General features: G+C 32.8%; 2 protein-coding genes across 4 annotated transcripts in view; one reads left to right on the top strand and one right to left on the bottom strand.

Annotated features, from left to right (window-relative positions):
* The window catches only part of Su(dx) (WW domain containing E3 ubiquitin protein ligase suppressor of deltex), a 35,436-nt gene extending 30,330 nt beyond the window's left edge, over positions 1-5,106 (top strand). For both annotated transcript variants that reach the window (XM_072534028.1, XM_072534027.1), the window contains exon 12: positions 43-5,106. In XM_072534028.1, coding sequence (XP_072390129.1) covers positions 43-312 — 270 coding nt within the window. In that variant the 3' untranslated portion in view covers positions 313-5,106. The remainder of the gene's footprint in view (positions 1-42) is intronic.
* Positions 5,107-10,126: 5,020 nt separating this feature from the next.
* Positions 10,127-14,390, bottom strand: part of Plod (procollagen lysyl hydroxylase) — a 96,290-nt gene continuing 92,026 nt past the window's right edge. For both annotated transcript variants that reach the window (XM_072534022.1, XM_072534023.1), the window contains 2 exons: positions 11,853-12,136; positions 10,127-11,169 (listed from right to left, as the gene is read on the bottom strand). In XM_072534022.1, coding sequence (XP_072390123.1) covers positions 10,917-11,169; positions 11,853-12,136 — 537 coding nt within the window. In that variant the 3' untranslated portion in view covers positions 10,127-10,916. The remainder of the gene's footprint in view (positions 11,170-11,852; positions 12,137-14,390) is intronic.

The raw sequence follows: 14,390 nt of genomic DNA, 5'->3' as shown, positions 1-14,390 counted from the left end.
TAGAATTTAAGACAGTTTTTTTAATGAATATTTTCCTTGCAGTTTGTCAAGCAATCAGACAACGAAAAACGTGCTCGATTACTACAATTCGTAACCGGTACTTGTCGAGTACCGGTCGGAGGCTTCGCCGAACTGATGGGATCCAACGGTCCTCAAAGGTTCTGTATAGAAAAAGTAGGCAAAGAATCGTGGCTGCCCCGCTCACACACCTGCTTTAACAGGCTGGACCTTCCCCCATACAAAAGCTACGAACAACTCGTAGAGAAACTGACGTACGCTATAGAAGAAACCGATACTTTTGGACAAGAATAATAATCTTCACTTCTAAATGTATTTGTACCTGATTCCGACATATAAGTCTATTTCCTCTAGAAGTTTTTGTTTTTGGGTGGTCTTAGAAATGTAGTACTGCATCGCAAAATATTAATTGTTTATATTAATATAAATAGTAATTGGTCGTCGCACGATAAAGGTGAAAGTATTTCTGACTTTTCTATAAAATACCAAAAATTGGACGGTTCAAATAATACTATGAGAAATAAACAAACAGTTTATTAGTAATATTCACAATTCTTCATCTTATGCTTGTATCGCGGTTTTGGTAGGTAAGCTATCTACTTGTTTTGTTATTTTAAAGTTTAAATCATCAATAATAACGATTCATCCCATCTCTATTTTTCAAAAACTCTTGTCTCTAAATAATAAAATTCTTTCAAGTAAGTAAGTTACTGTAACGTCTTGTTAATAGGAAGGCCGTATAATGTATTTTTATTGTACAAACACGTTGAATGATCAAGCTCTAACTAACTTGTTTTTTGATAGATCATTATGAATTTTAACCATTTTTTAAGTTCGAATCGTCAAAATTACGACTCAGTCCAATTTTGTTTCCCATCTCTAACTCTTCATCCCATCTTCAAAAAAGTTCAAAAAGTTTCACATCTCTTAATAATATAATTCTTTCAACCTATGATGTCTTTTTATTGAAAAATCCCTATAATGGATCAATATTGCATAAGACACATTTTAGACAATTTTAAAGTTCGAGTTATCAAAAGTAATGACTCAGCCCAATTTTTTTTTTCTATCTCTAACGTTAAGAAAAATACTTCTGGTATAGAAGAAATGTGAAAATGGACGAGTTACTCTCATGTCTAATAAAGATTATGTTTGTCACAGTGGTGATTCTTTGGTGATTTCTGCAGAATCATATAACACACCGACATTATACAAGAAATAGAGTTTTAGCTTGTTTTTCTTTTAGCCAATTTTTAAGTTCGATAGATTATTAAGATACTCCCATCTCTAATAAAGATTATATTTTTCACAGCAGTGGTTCTTTTGTGATTTCTGGCAGAAACATCATACATATCGACGTGTCGATATGTCATATTTGACAGTTCAGCCACGCCTTTTAGCTAATTTTAAGGTTTGAATCATCAAAAGTAACGACTCAGTTAAATTTTATTTCCCATCTCTAATATAGAGGAAAATATTTTTGATATAAAAGAAATATTAGGGGGAAATGAAATACTCTTAACTCTACTAGGGATTATATTTTGCCAGTGGTCATTTTTTTTTTAATGTCTGAAATATGCAATATACTGATATTGTATGATAGCACCTCTCAACTCTTATAGGGATTATATTTTTGCCAGCGGTGATTTTTTTGTGATGATCTCTAGTAATAATATACAATATATCGACATTTTACGATTACACGGCAGCTGGGTTTTTGATAGTTCAGTTTTTTTTATTAATTTTTCGCCAATTTTAAAGTCGAAAAGAACGATTCAGTCCAATTTTATTTCCCATCTCTTTCGTACTCTCACCTATAATAGGGGCTATCTTTTTGTCAGCGGTGTTTTTTTTTACTATATTGAGTATAAATAGGCAGTATACTGTTGTCATGCGATTTCACCTGTAGATTGTTTTTTTGGTAGTCCAGTTATTTATTACTGATGGTTAATTTTAAAAATCGAATCATCAAATGGAACGATTCAGTCCAATTTTATTTCTCATTTCTAACGTAGCACTACACTACTCTAGTAGTGCACTACTCTAGTAATATTACAGATGGGGAAATGCTCTCATCACTAATAGGGATTATATTTATTCTCACATTTGTTTTTTGATATAGCGTGGGTTTTGGCAATACATTTAGTTATTACTTCTAGCCAATTATAAATTTTGAATTGTCAAAAAGATCGATAAGTACAACTTACCAATCTTTAATATAAATAAAATGTTTTAATATAAAAGAAAATGTTTTTGATGTAGAAGAAATATTAGAGATGGGGAAAAAACTCACCTGTTCAATATACGTTACATTTTTTCCACTATTCTATGCTAGTATTCCAGTTACAGTTTTGTTCTAGCAAATAAATTATTTTCGAGGAAAATATTTCTGAACTGATATCATATTTACCAGCAGCAGTGTTATCTTTGTGGTAGGAGTATACAATATACCGAGAACAGTAAATAATTGTACAAGGTTTTGGTGAAATCGAGTATTCATCATTTTTAGTTCTTTTCAACTTCAACTCATTCAAAAGAACGATTCAAATGTTGTTAACCATCTCTAATATAAAAAAAATATTTGTGATACATAAGAAATAATACTTTCATCTTTAATAGATATTATATTTTTCTGAGCACTGAAGACATGAATATACCTGTAGCCTGGCTTTTGGCAATTCAGTTATTTATTACTTTCAGTCAATTTAAGAGATCGAATCATTTCTATTTTGCGATGCAGACATTTACGAAGTGCAGCAGGGTTCATAGAAAATATGTATTTATATTTTACAGTAGCTCATATACATATTACTATAATTCAAATATACAGGGTGTGTTCTTTATTTAACACTTTATTCATAATATATATGGTTTTTATAATAAAATCACTATTTCGTGAGATATGAACTCTGATTGTATCACTTTTTATCGTGTTTCTAGTAATTGGCAAATATACGGAGTAATTTTGATAATTTTAAATTATAATCATATATTTGGTCATATTTTAACTAGCTAAACGATGTTCTTTTGTTAAAAATAAAATCAATCATTCAACATTTAACAACTTTTCTGCCTAAAAATAAGTTATATAAGAAGATATATAAGGTATAATAAGCTCATTTTATGCAAAACTTCGTAAAAAAAATTACTGGATGTGTCTTCGATTGTTACTGGACCAATTTGTAGGTGGGTATCTCATATCAAGATGAAAAACACATAAATTCACTTAAAAGTACTTTATTTTTACATCAGTCTCGAGTTATTACAAATTATACATTAAAAAAATGTACTTTAATACGAATATTGCTGATTTTTATCCATTAGTGTGTTTCTAGACCTGTTTGAACAGTCCCACCACCTTATTTATCTCGTTTGCTGTCTAAACTGCTATAAATAATGTTGAATTATTGACGATAATAATTATATTGATATTATTATGTTACTACCGCATTATTTACTAAAAATATTTGCTGCAAATTCAGTCTGCTCCATTTACAAACTTCTGATATTGCCAACTACTAACGCTCACTTATTTCGCACTTTCCTAAGGGAATTGAAGGAGTATATTATAAATCCGTGGGATTCCCCCGACTCAGTATTCACTTCCCACAACTTTTTAACTGTATTTACTTAAATGTGATATCTAGTAATATATTGGCCTACTTCTGCTGTTAGATGTATCTTTTATTGTGAAAGATCGATGGTTGAATAATTTTCGAAGTTATCACAAGAATTGAAGTCGTATTTGAGGTACGAAACGTTTATATTTTGATAAAAAAAAACTCACCAGCAAACCAAAACGGTCCATTCAGAGGTTTTTCTAAGTAATTCGGGATACATATTTGAATTAAACAAAAAATAAATAATAATACAATATAAAACTAAATAAATTATTAAACTAAATACTGTATACGCTATTTTTTGTCAAATATCGACAACAATGTTGACAAATTGTCTGTTCTGAATCTTTCTAAGCAGAGTATTTCAGCTTAAGCCCACGTATTCTCGAATTTTCTTCACCTAGGTGCAATTTCTGCACCAAGTCTTCTCGACTGGTCTAAAAACATTTCAAAAGCTTCCAGTGAAGCTTAGGACAAATTTTGTGAATGAACGTTTTATTTTTCCGGTGACTTTATGACTTAATATATGCTAAAACTTACTTTCTTATGGATTCTACATGTCGTGATTAACACATAAGTGTGCAAGTTTTGGAACTAGAAACGGATAGACTGAAAAATATAACCAAATTAGACTAAAATAATATTTATTGCTGATACCTACAATATTAATGCTGTAAAGAAGCTACGATGACGTCTAAAAAGATTGATATATCACAATTTAATAAACATTTTTTAGTGAAATATGGAGATTTTGTGGTCAATGACAATGGAATCTCAAGTTTCTTCATCCTTTTCTGGGCAGCGTTGAAGGAATCTTTTGTTAGAATTCGCGAATCCTCATCCGCTAGTCTTTAAACACATCTTTAAGTCAGAAATCGAAGGTCCACTGTATTCCTAAACTCTGAGCGAATATTTAATGTCAATACTTGACAGCTGCCAAGACAGGGTCACAGCCAGGTTAGTGTGGTAGCGGTTTAAATTGTTAAGCTTTCCTTGTAGGTGCAGCGGCTTTATTTACTTTATATTGCCATGCCAATGAGCTAAATACAATTTTAATGATTTAAAATTGTCTTTAACTCACAACCATGTTCGTTTTTTTGTAGAAAGTGCTTCCGAAATTTACCAAATCATCGACCTTTTGCAGCGGTATACTAATAATGTATATAATGACTGTAGAAAGTACATATATAGCGATTATTTTTGAAAGAAAAGTTCAAGTAACAAAACGCGAACATTCCTGATATCTATTATTTACTTGTAAGAGATTAATTAGTCTATATAACGGCCTCAACGGAAAAAGAACCAAAGGTTTTGTTGATTTTTTCTATACACACCGTATTTATTTTTAATCAAACCGTATAACTTTTTGTATATTTTAATTTTAATGTATAGAATTGTAAATGATAAATTATAGATGTAAATATATGAATGTATATATAGAACGTACTACAATAAATTATGGATTATTTTTTCTTTTTTATTGAACATTTCCTAAGCAATTAACAACTTTTATTTATAATTTAAAAATGAACAAATTCTTGACAAAAATAAAAAAATCAACAATTATAGGAAAAGATATAAAAAGTGCGAGCTGATAATTAACATAAGAGATATTAAAAGAAAGTATAGAACGGTGAGAAACGGCAAAGATGGGAATGCAAGAGAGATAAATGAAGAACAAAAGAAGTGGAGTGAGTAAACAGTAAAATAGGGAAGGACACTGTAATGATTCAAAAATCTTTTATTTTTTTAAACTCCATTTAATTCAGAAAGCAGTAACTTTTATGCGATCCTGCATAAGGTTATAATTGAAGACATGAGTTTATAAAGGTGCTATGTCCATTTTTTTTTTCAAAAAATGACTTATTTGTATATTTGGTTACCTAAAGTCGTAATACAACCCCTGAATAACTCAAGATTCTTAAATTGTTAATAATAAGGATTATTTTCATTGATAAAGGTACTATGTCCTATGACTAAGTACCCTTTTTTATTAGATAAAGGTGCTATGTCCATATTTAAGGATAAAAAAGTCTTTAAAGCTCAAAATGACTTAAAATCTGGCCAGGTAATGCCCTCATCACATAAGCAAGGGCATCACAAAAATTCAAAAAAATATCCGATGAAGTAATAAACTGCATTGAAAATCATATCAAGCAGTTTCCTTCAGAAGAATCACATTATTCTAGGACTAAAAACCCACATAAAAAATACCTTTCCCCTTTACTAAATATTAACCGACTTCATCAACTGTATATAGAGGATTGTCAAACAAAACGCTCGAAACTAAATATTTCGTAAAGGCCTCTTTTTACAGACATATATTTGAAACAAGGTTTAACTTATCTTTTGGTGTACCAAAAAGTGATACTTGCAGTTTATGCGATGCTGGAGAGAACTCTTTAGAGCACTCGAATAATTTTCAACTTGCTTTTGCGCAGCAGAAAGTTGACCGCGAAGCAGTAAAAATTTCCAAAGAAAAATGTTACATAACAATGGATCTTCAACAAACGATGCCTTTGCTAAAGCTATCAACGTCAAAATCTTTTTACTTAAGACAAATAATGTAGCTATACAACTTTGGAGTCCACTGTTTAACTAGTTCTGGTCATAAGTCCTATTTTTTTACATGGACTGAGGATATTGCCAATAGGAGAAGTAATGAAATAGCAAGTTGTTTGCTACGATTTTGTCTGCTTCTTAAAGAAGAAAATCCCCAAATTGCTCATTTAATAATTTGGTCAAATCAATGTGGGGGACAAAACAAAAACTTCTCCATTATTAACCTTTTTCAATACCTAATATTAAATAAAATATTTAAGATCATTGACCATAAATTTCCCGAAGTTGGTCACAGTTACCTTGACTCTGACAGAGACTTTGGAAGAATAGAAAAGGTTCTTAGAAAACATCAGAATATTTATATACCAGACCAATATCGGGAAATTATTAGATCTGCGAGTACCAAACAAAGTGGAACATCCCTTAACATGGAACATTTTTTTTATTGCTTTGAAACTCTACCTGCAAAACTTCATTTAAACAAAAGACTCACTAATAGTCTTGACCAAAAAATAAATTTTCGAGATAAAGTGAAGTGGCTAAGAGTAATTTGTTTTGGAAAATACTTTTACAAAACTAGTTTATATCATTTACCCCATTTATGGAAGTTGACTTACAAAAAAAGAGAACTGATAGTACAAAGTAATCAAGTTGTTTTACAAAAGTTACCTAAATGCGGTGGTTTGACTTCTGAAAAAATTTCAAATCTACAAGATCAACTTATGTTTATTCCAGCAGAGTATAAATGGTATTATGATATTGTTAGAAGAATGTTTGAAAAACCCTAAGAAAAATCGTAATTCATGATAAATTTAAATGTTTCTGTGTCTTAGTTTATAAATTTTTAATGTATCTTACTTTGCTTTTGTTAATCTGCAAATAAAATTTAATTTACAGATTATTTAATAGTTTTTTTTATTATTTTTTTAAAATTTAAATACAACATAGGTGACATAACACCTTTCTCTACTCAAGTTTATACCAACATCTGCATAAAATGTTGGTTGATTAAGGTGCTATGTCCATTAAAATTAAAATTACTAAAAAAGTTTAAATTCTAGAAAAACAAAAAATATTAAATAAAAAAGTACAAAACGATTCTAATCTAATAAGATATTGGTAATTTTTATAAAATTTATTAAAAAAAATATATAAGTGAAAACGCGTTTCCTTCAATTACTCAATATCTGAAAAAGTGGACATGGCACCTTTATCATCTCATGTCTTCAATTAGAGTTGGTCGGAGCCCTTCAGACTTCCTAAGACGGGTCCATTGTATCACATCGAATACTTACTATGATCCAAAGTAATCGAATCCTATCCGACAAGTCCCCGATACCAAAAGTAATCACAAGACCCACTAGATACCGATTTAAATACTGGAGTAATCAACACGTCACTCGCTCACTACCATAATATCGCTACACGATACTAATAAAAACTGAAAGTAATCGTAAGTCATTCGCTCACTCTCAAGCTTAAGTGTAAAAAATTATAATGGATCATGGTTGGGTTGTCTATTTCATCCAGATCACTTACACTTTTATGTATAGTTGTCAACAAATTATTGCAGAAAACCTTACTACAAAGTCATTCGTATTTAAGTGGTGTCAGTTTCGAGAGGTATCTATCGTAAACAAATAGTCCAGTTACAGATGAACAAAATGCTACTGCTCTCTGGGAGTATGCTGCACTGGGACATGGGAAAATTTTTGATCTCAATTGCATTTGCTCTTACATCCCGTCGAAGAAATCTACATTACTAACTGTCATAGTTCAATTATTAAACGCCATTTTTAAAATAGCTATACACAGTCAAGGATAATTGAAGGTGAAACGGCAGAGAAGCGTAATGCTGGGAGGAGATACAAGTGAGATAGAAAAATAAAAGGTTGAACTACAAAACAAATGAGGTAGAATAGCAAACAGGGACAGTACAGGAAAGAGATAGAGGTGGAGCAAAAACTGGAGTTTTTCTCAAAAAGTCATAGAAAGCGAGAAATATAGTGCTATATCGAGGAACGTATGGACAAAGTTAAAGAAGACTGAAGTTAACAAGAAAGAGAGCGAGCGAGAGGTACAGACTGACGAAAATTGGAGCTAGAACATCAGTGAAGACCAAAATAAATGGTGAAAGTATTAATAGGAAAACGTAGGGAAAGTCATACAAATGAGAAATATAGATTCACGGAGCGCGTTTAGAAAGAAACAATGAAGATTGCTGATATCCAAAGAAAATCAGAGGGACGGGAGGACGAAACAGCGAAAAAGGAGTGGACAAAGATACAGGCACGTAGATTAAAAAAAGGCAAATAAAGATACAGAAAGCGAGAGATATAGAGTGGCAGATAGTGAAGGACATAAACGAGGATAAAGAAGACGGGAGATAACAGCACGGACAGCGAGAGAGGGCAGAGATACGAAATTAGAACAGCAGAGAGATGGAATGCAAGAGAAATATAGAACGAGAGTAGAAAACAAAAGAAGGGGGTTAAGTTATAGAAAAAGGAAGATATACTTGTGGACCGAGGTAGGTATAGAGAACAACATACCGAAAATGGGTTGCTAGCTATAGAGAGACAGGAATATTTAAAGTGAAATGGCAAAGAAGAGAAGTACTGAGAAGATATGCGAGAGCAAAATAGAGGACTGAAATAGGGGGTAGTGCAGGAAAGAAATAGATTTGGGCCGAAAAAATGGAGTAAGGATACAGAAAGCGAGAGATATAGGGTGGAATATCGAGGAAGGTATGGACAAAAATCAAGAGGTCTTTAGAAAATTGTAGAGAGGAGGAACACAACAGGTATAGAGGGAAACATGTCTGATAACTAAAGAGAACCAAGGAAAATGGAGGAGGGGAGTGAGAGAGTATAAGAAGGGTAGAATAAAAAGACAATAAATAGGCAGATGTGTACAAAGATACAGAAGAAGAGAGATAACAAGAGAGTGAGATCCTGTGAGGAGTACAGAAGAGATGTAGGAGAGCAAAATAAATAAAAGGAGTAGAAAACAGGAAAAGGAGGAAGAGTTATAGAAATCGAAAGATATAAGAGTCACAAAGCGAGGGAAATCTAAGGGGAAATATAACGAAAAATGATGACAGCTAGAGAGAGCCAGGGGGGCTAAGAAGGGAGAAACAGCAGATAGAGGAAGTGACACATCAGTAGAGCGAAACAAAATTAAGAAAGAAATTTGAGAAAAAATTTAGCGAGGGATATAGAGTGGCAGACTGAGAGGGAGAAATGGATGAAGATAAAGACAAAAGGGTGATAACAAGATAGATAGAGATAGAATTATAACATAAGAAAACAGGGCAAATAAAGCAGCAAAGAGGGAGAATGCAAGAGAGATGGAGGGAGAGCGAAAAAAAAACGGATGTAAGAACACAAAATGAGAAATATATAGTGGTAGATCGAGGAAGAGAGTGCGAGTGAGATGAATAAAATGACAGAAAGAGAAAACAAGGCAGATAGAACACTAGTAGGGTGAAGTGGAGAAAATAGAGGGAGCAGATAGAAGAAAAGGGAGAAAGACATAGAAAACGAGTCGCAGAGCGGGGAGGGAGGTATAGAGGAAACATGACAAAAATGGGTTATCGCTAGTCAACTAGCTAGGACGGCGAAAGTGCAGACAGGGGAGTGCGGGGGAGATATGGGAAGAAGAGCAAAGCAAATTAAGGAAACGAAAATAAGAAGAGACAAAGAGGGCGACTAATATAAAGGAAAAAAGAAGATAAATAAGAGCGTTAGAAAAATATACAAAAAACAGAAGTACAGAATCAAAAATCGAGATTTCTATCATAGAACAATTTTTGTGTTTAATTCTAACGATTTTCTGTCAGTCTGTGCATCTTATACCCTTCCAAAAGCTTCAGGACTTCCAATAATAGGTTAAATATAAAAATAAAACAGTTTTTACTAAAATAGTTTATTTTTTTATAAAACTAGTTACAAAATTGTTCGTTTCTAACTTTAAGACCTACAAAAAGAGAAAAAAAAGGAACAGGGCAAGCTTAGCAGAATACCAACACTGTGTTAGATTTGTTAAGTAGTTGTTTGCTAAGTTAGAGAGTAAAACTGACTAGTACTACAACTTAATCGATGTAATATTGATACAGATATGTTCAAACAAATTAGAAATGCTACGTGTTTTACGAGGAGACTGCGAAAAGTTCTAAGACTAGCCCTACTAGAGGGTACTGTTACTATTGAAGTTACTGCTGTTGTGAGGTTCGTACACTTGTTGCAAAGTAATACTCAGCAACGCATCAGGACACTGTCCACGCTTCCTGAACACAAAAAGTTACCCCAGTTTATAGTGGAACTCGTAAAAGTTGGTCATAAAATATTGGTCATAGCGACTTTTGTGCCATATTAAGATAAATACAACAGATTTTATCCGTTGTTTTAATACGATCTAAATTACTTTCCGGGAATATTATGATAAGTGTTTTCTATAATTCTAAATAAGTTTTTTTAGTTAGCTTTGTTATCTTTGTATAGTTAAACAATTAATGAATACTACGCATAACTTTTTGATCAGCTACATGAAAAAATGAAGAAGAAAAATACTGATTTGCATAAGAAAACTACAAAAATATAGCAACCGGTAGCTGGAACTTTTCACATTACTCTCGTATATAGCTTTTACTAAAGAAAACATTAATAAATTTCGTTGTATCAATAAAGTACACATTAAGTAAAATATTTCTACTGTTTATGGATCTACAAACGCAATCATTATATATCTTGTGCCTTTGGTAACGCGCAATCCTTCGTGGAAGTGGGTCAGTCTTCCAGGATGCATTAACAGCCATCCCGGTTTGGTGTCCACGACGCTACAGTTGTATCGGATGAATCTGCATCCGCCACCTTCATAATCGACACCTCTTCGGTTGAGTGCTATGTTGATGGTGTACGTAGAGCTGTCGTGGTGTGGTCTTAACTCTGGCTGTTCGTCTGGGCGATACCTAAAAGAAACAAAGTAGTAACAATTATGACATCGCAGATTTGATTTTAAAAAGTCGTTTGTGTAACGGATTACAAAACACAAATTTGTACTAGAGATAGAGATGGAAAGATAACGAAGTTAAGGGATAAAAAGATAAAGGGAGAGAGGGCGAAGGAGAGTTAAACAGATGCGAGTGAAATCGCACGATTGGAGATTGATTTTTAGAGGGACTATCGTAAAAATGATCGTGTTTCTTTACTCCGAAATGATCATGCTTTCAAAAACGGTTGATTTTTACTTCTTTATCAAAAGATTATACAGATCTGGAAATATCTGTCGCTTTTGCCACCAAGCCGATAATTTCTGATCGAGACGATGAGAGCTAAAAGAGAGCCATTTTAACAAGCTCCTTGACTAATGTGCGATAGCAGGAATTGTCGGGATTATATGAGCGGCAGAAATCTTTAGATATTGTACGAGGATCCAAACTGTTTTTTGTTAACTGTATAAATAAACAAAAAATCTATATCGAACCGTGTGTTTTATTTAACGTTGCAATATATTGCAACCTGTATCAACTCTCAATCTCTCTCAAAAAATATCTATCAAATTGAATAAGAGGTCTTTAAACAACATCCGCTTGAAAAAATAATAAAATTAATGCGTAGCTACTAGTACCTATATGAATAAAACTGCACTTACCTCACTACGAAGTTCATTAGCGACTTCGGTGGATCGTGATAGTAACCGGTGAAAACCTTTTCTTGCAAAGGTCTTACGTATTTTTGCAAGAAGTGCAACCAGTGACGCTCCCATCCAACTTGGTTCATGTGTATATCCCTGGTGGGAACTGCCTCGTACCCACCATTTAGACGATCGTCTTCATTCTTACCCGACGACCATTTACCGTAGCTCTCCATCATGTGGATGAGGGCTTCGTTGAATCTCTTGGAGACGATTGGGAACCAGTATACGTCAGGGCAGGGCTAACATGTACAATAAAGGTTTTTATTTAAAAAAGACATAAATAGTTAAATATACTTAAATATTTTTTAAATTTAAATTTTAGGGCAAAGTGGGGGAATGTAGGAGAGAAATACATATAGAGCATAAGAAGTGGACAGAAAGCGGGAGATATAGGATTGCATATCGATGGAGATATGAACGAAGATACAAAAAAGAGAAGATAAAAGACAGACTACAGAAGTATGAAGTTGAAACAAGACAGATATACTAGTAGATAAGATGAGTATAGAAGATGTATGAGTCACAGAAGATATATATTTTTGCTAGAAAGAGCTATAGTAAACGAGTGTTGCATGTTTCTCCAATAAACCACGTCTACATAAACCTTTCTACCACCGAATCAAAATGGATCTCTCATCTCTGAACACCACCTTACCTCCTTGCTTTCCCGTTAGTTTTGAACCTGCTGCACCATGGACTTTGGGAGTACCTAAAATAATAACTACCCTAACATCATTGGACAAACACACTACTAACCATAGTATAATACATCAAAATCTGCAAAACTTATTATCAAAGTATACAAATTTCTCTTAAATTTATACAGATGCTTCAAAATCAACAGATGGCGTGGGAGCAGCAGTTATATCCTCTAATATGTGTCAAAAATATAAGTTGCCAATACCCTGTAGTACTCTTAATGCAGAATTATATGCCATTTACGAGGCACTCACATATATTATATCCTCACCAAATCAGAAATATATAATTTTGACTGATTCACTAAACTCACTACAATCTATAGGAAGAATATACAAAGAGAATCATATTCTTGAAAAAATAAAACAAAATCTGATAGAGATAGAAAATTGTAATAAGGAGGTAATCTTTATTTGGATCCCATCACATAATGGTATTAGAGGTAATGAAGAAGCAGATAAGTGTGCGCGTGAAGCCGTCAATTCAGCTGACTCTATTATTGTCAAATACGTGATAGCTAGTGATGTTTCAAGTGTTATCAAATCGAGGATCCTAAGTAAGTGGCAAAACCGGTGGGAATCTTCAGTGTCCAATCTTCGGAATATTAAACCGGACATTAAACCATGGAGATGTTTCCCCACTAAAAGAAGGGATCAAGTGACAATAACTCGTCTTAGATTAGGTCATACCAGTGCCACGCACAAGTTCTTAATTACTAAAGAATCCGAACCAAAATGTGAGCAGTGTAACGTTAAACTCTCGGTGAAACATGTTGTTGTAGACTGTCCAGTTTTCTCCACAGCAAGAATCAATTATGGTATCTCAATAAACTTAGAGCAGCCGTCTCAAAAGTCCGAATAGCTATGATGATTGCCGACCTCCACCGCGGAGATGGCACTTGAAGAAGAAGAATAAACTTAGAGAAAGCACTTGGTGCAAATTGTTCATTCACAAATATGTTAAACTACTTAAAAGCTATTAATTTTGTTAATATATAATATATTTAATATTGTAAATCTGATTCTCGCTAATAACCTTCGGGTTGATGCGAATTTGTAAATAAATAAAAAAAAAACGAGTGTTGACAGCGAAATAGCAGAAAATGGAAGTGCGGGACATCTACTAGAAAGGGTAAAATAAGAAGAAAAAAAAATAATGGGTACAGAAGAAAAAATAACTTATAATTCAGATATCGACAGACATAAATCAAAGATAAAAATGTTAGAAATATATAGATATAAGAAACAGACGTGGATTGTTTAGAATCGAAAACTCTTTTTGATTTCCATTTCAGAACAATTCTTGTGGTTACTTCAAAGGGTTTTTGTCAGTCTATGCATATCTTACCCTTTTAAAAGCTTGCTCTAAATACACTTCTCAACTCTTGAAGTAGATATTATGAAAATGTGTATTTTATTTTTTGTTCAGGTTTCAGTTCAAGGTTAAATAGAAAAATGGAGTGATATAAATAAAGATTTATTTTTACTTCGTATTCTCATATAGATGAACCGAAAGAAATAAATTCTTAAAAAAAAAAATAGAAAATAAACAAAAATTGTAAAAGTAACAACCTACAATTTATATTCCTGCTCAATTTCTAATATCCCGAAAAGAAAAATTAATAGTGTGTGGGTCCACCTCTGTGTCGCCTTAGTACTCTAACTCTATTTAGAAGACCTCTTATTAAATTATTGATGAACTGCTGCGGTATACGTTCCCAAATCGCGCGTAATGTATTGGCCAACTGATCTAAGGTTTGGGGCGGTTTAAGGAGCCTGTTTTGTTGCCTAGACA

Source organism: Diabrotica undecimpunctata, chromosome 6 (assembly GCF_040954645.1).
Source record: "Diabrotica undecimpunctata isolate CICGRU chromosome 6, icDiaUnde3, whole genome shotgun sequence".
Taxonomy (NCBI): Eukaryota; Metazoa; Arthropoda; class Insecta; order Coleoptera; family Chrysomelidae; genus Diabrotica; species Diabrotica undecimpunctata.
This window is presented reverse-complemented; position numbering and strand designations above follow the sequence as displayed.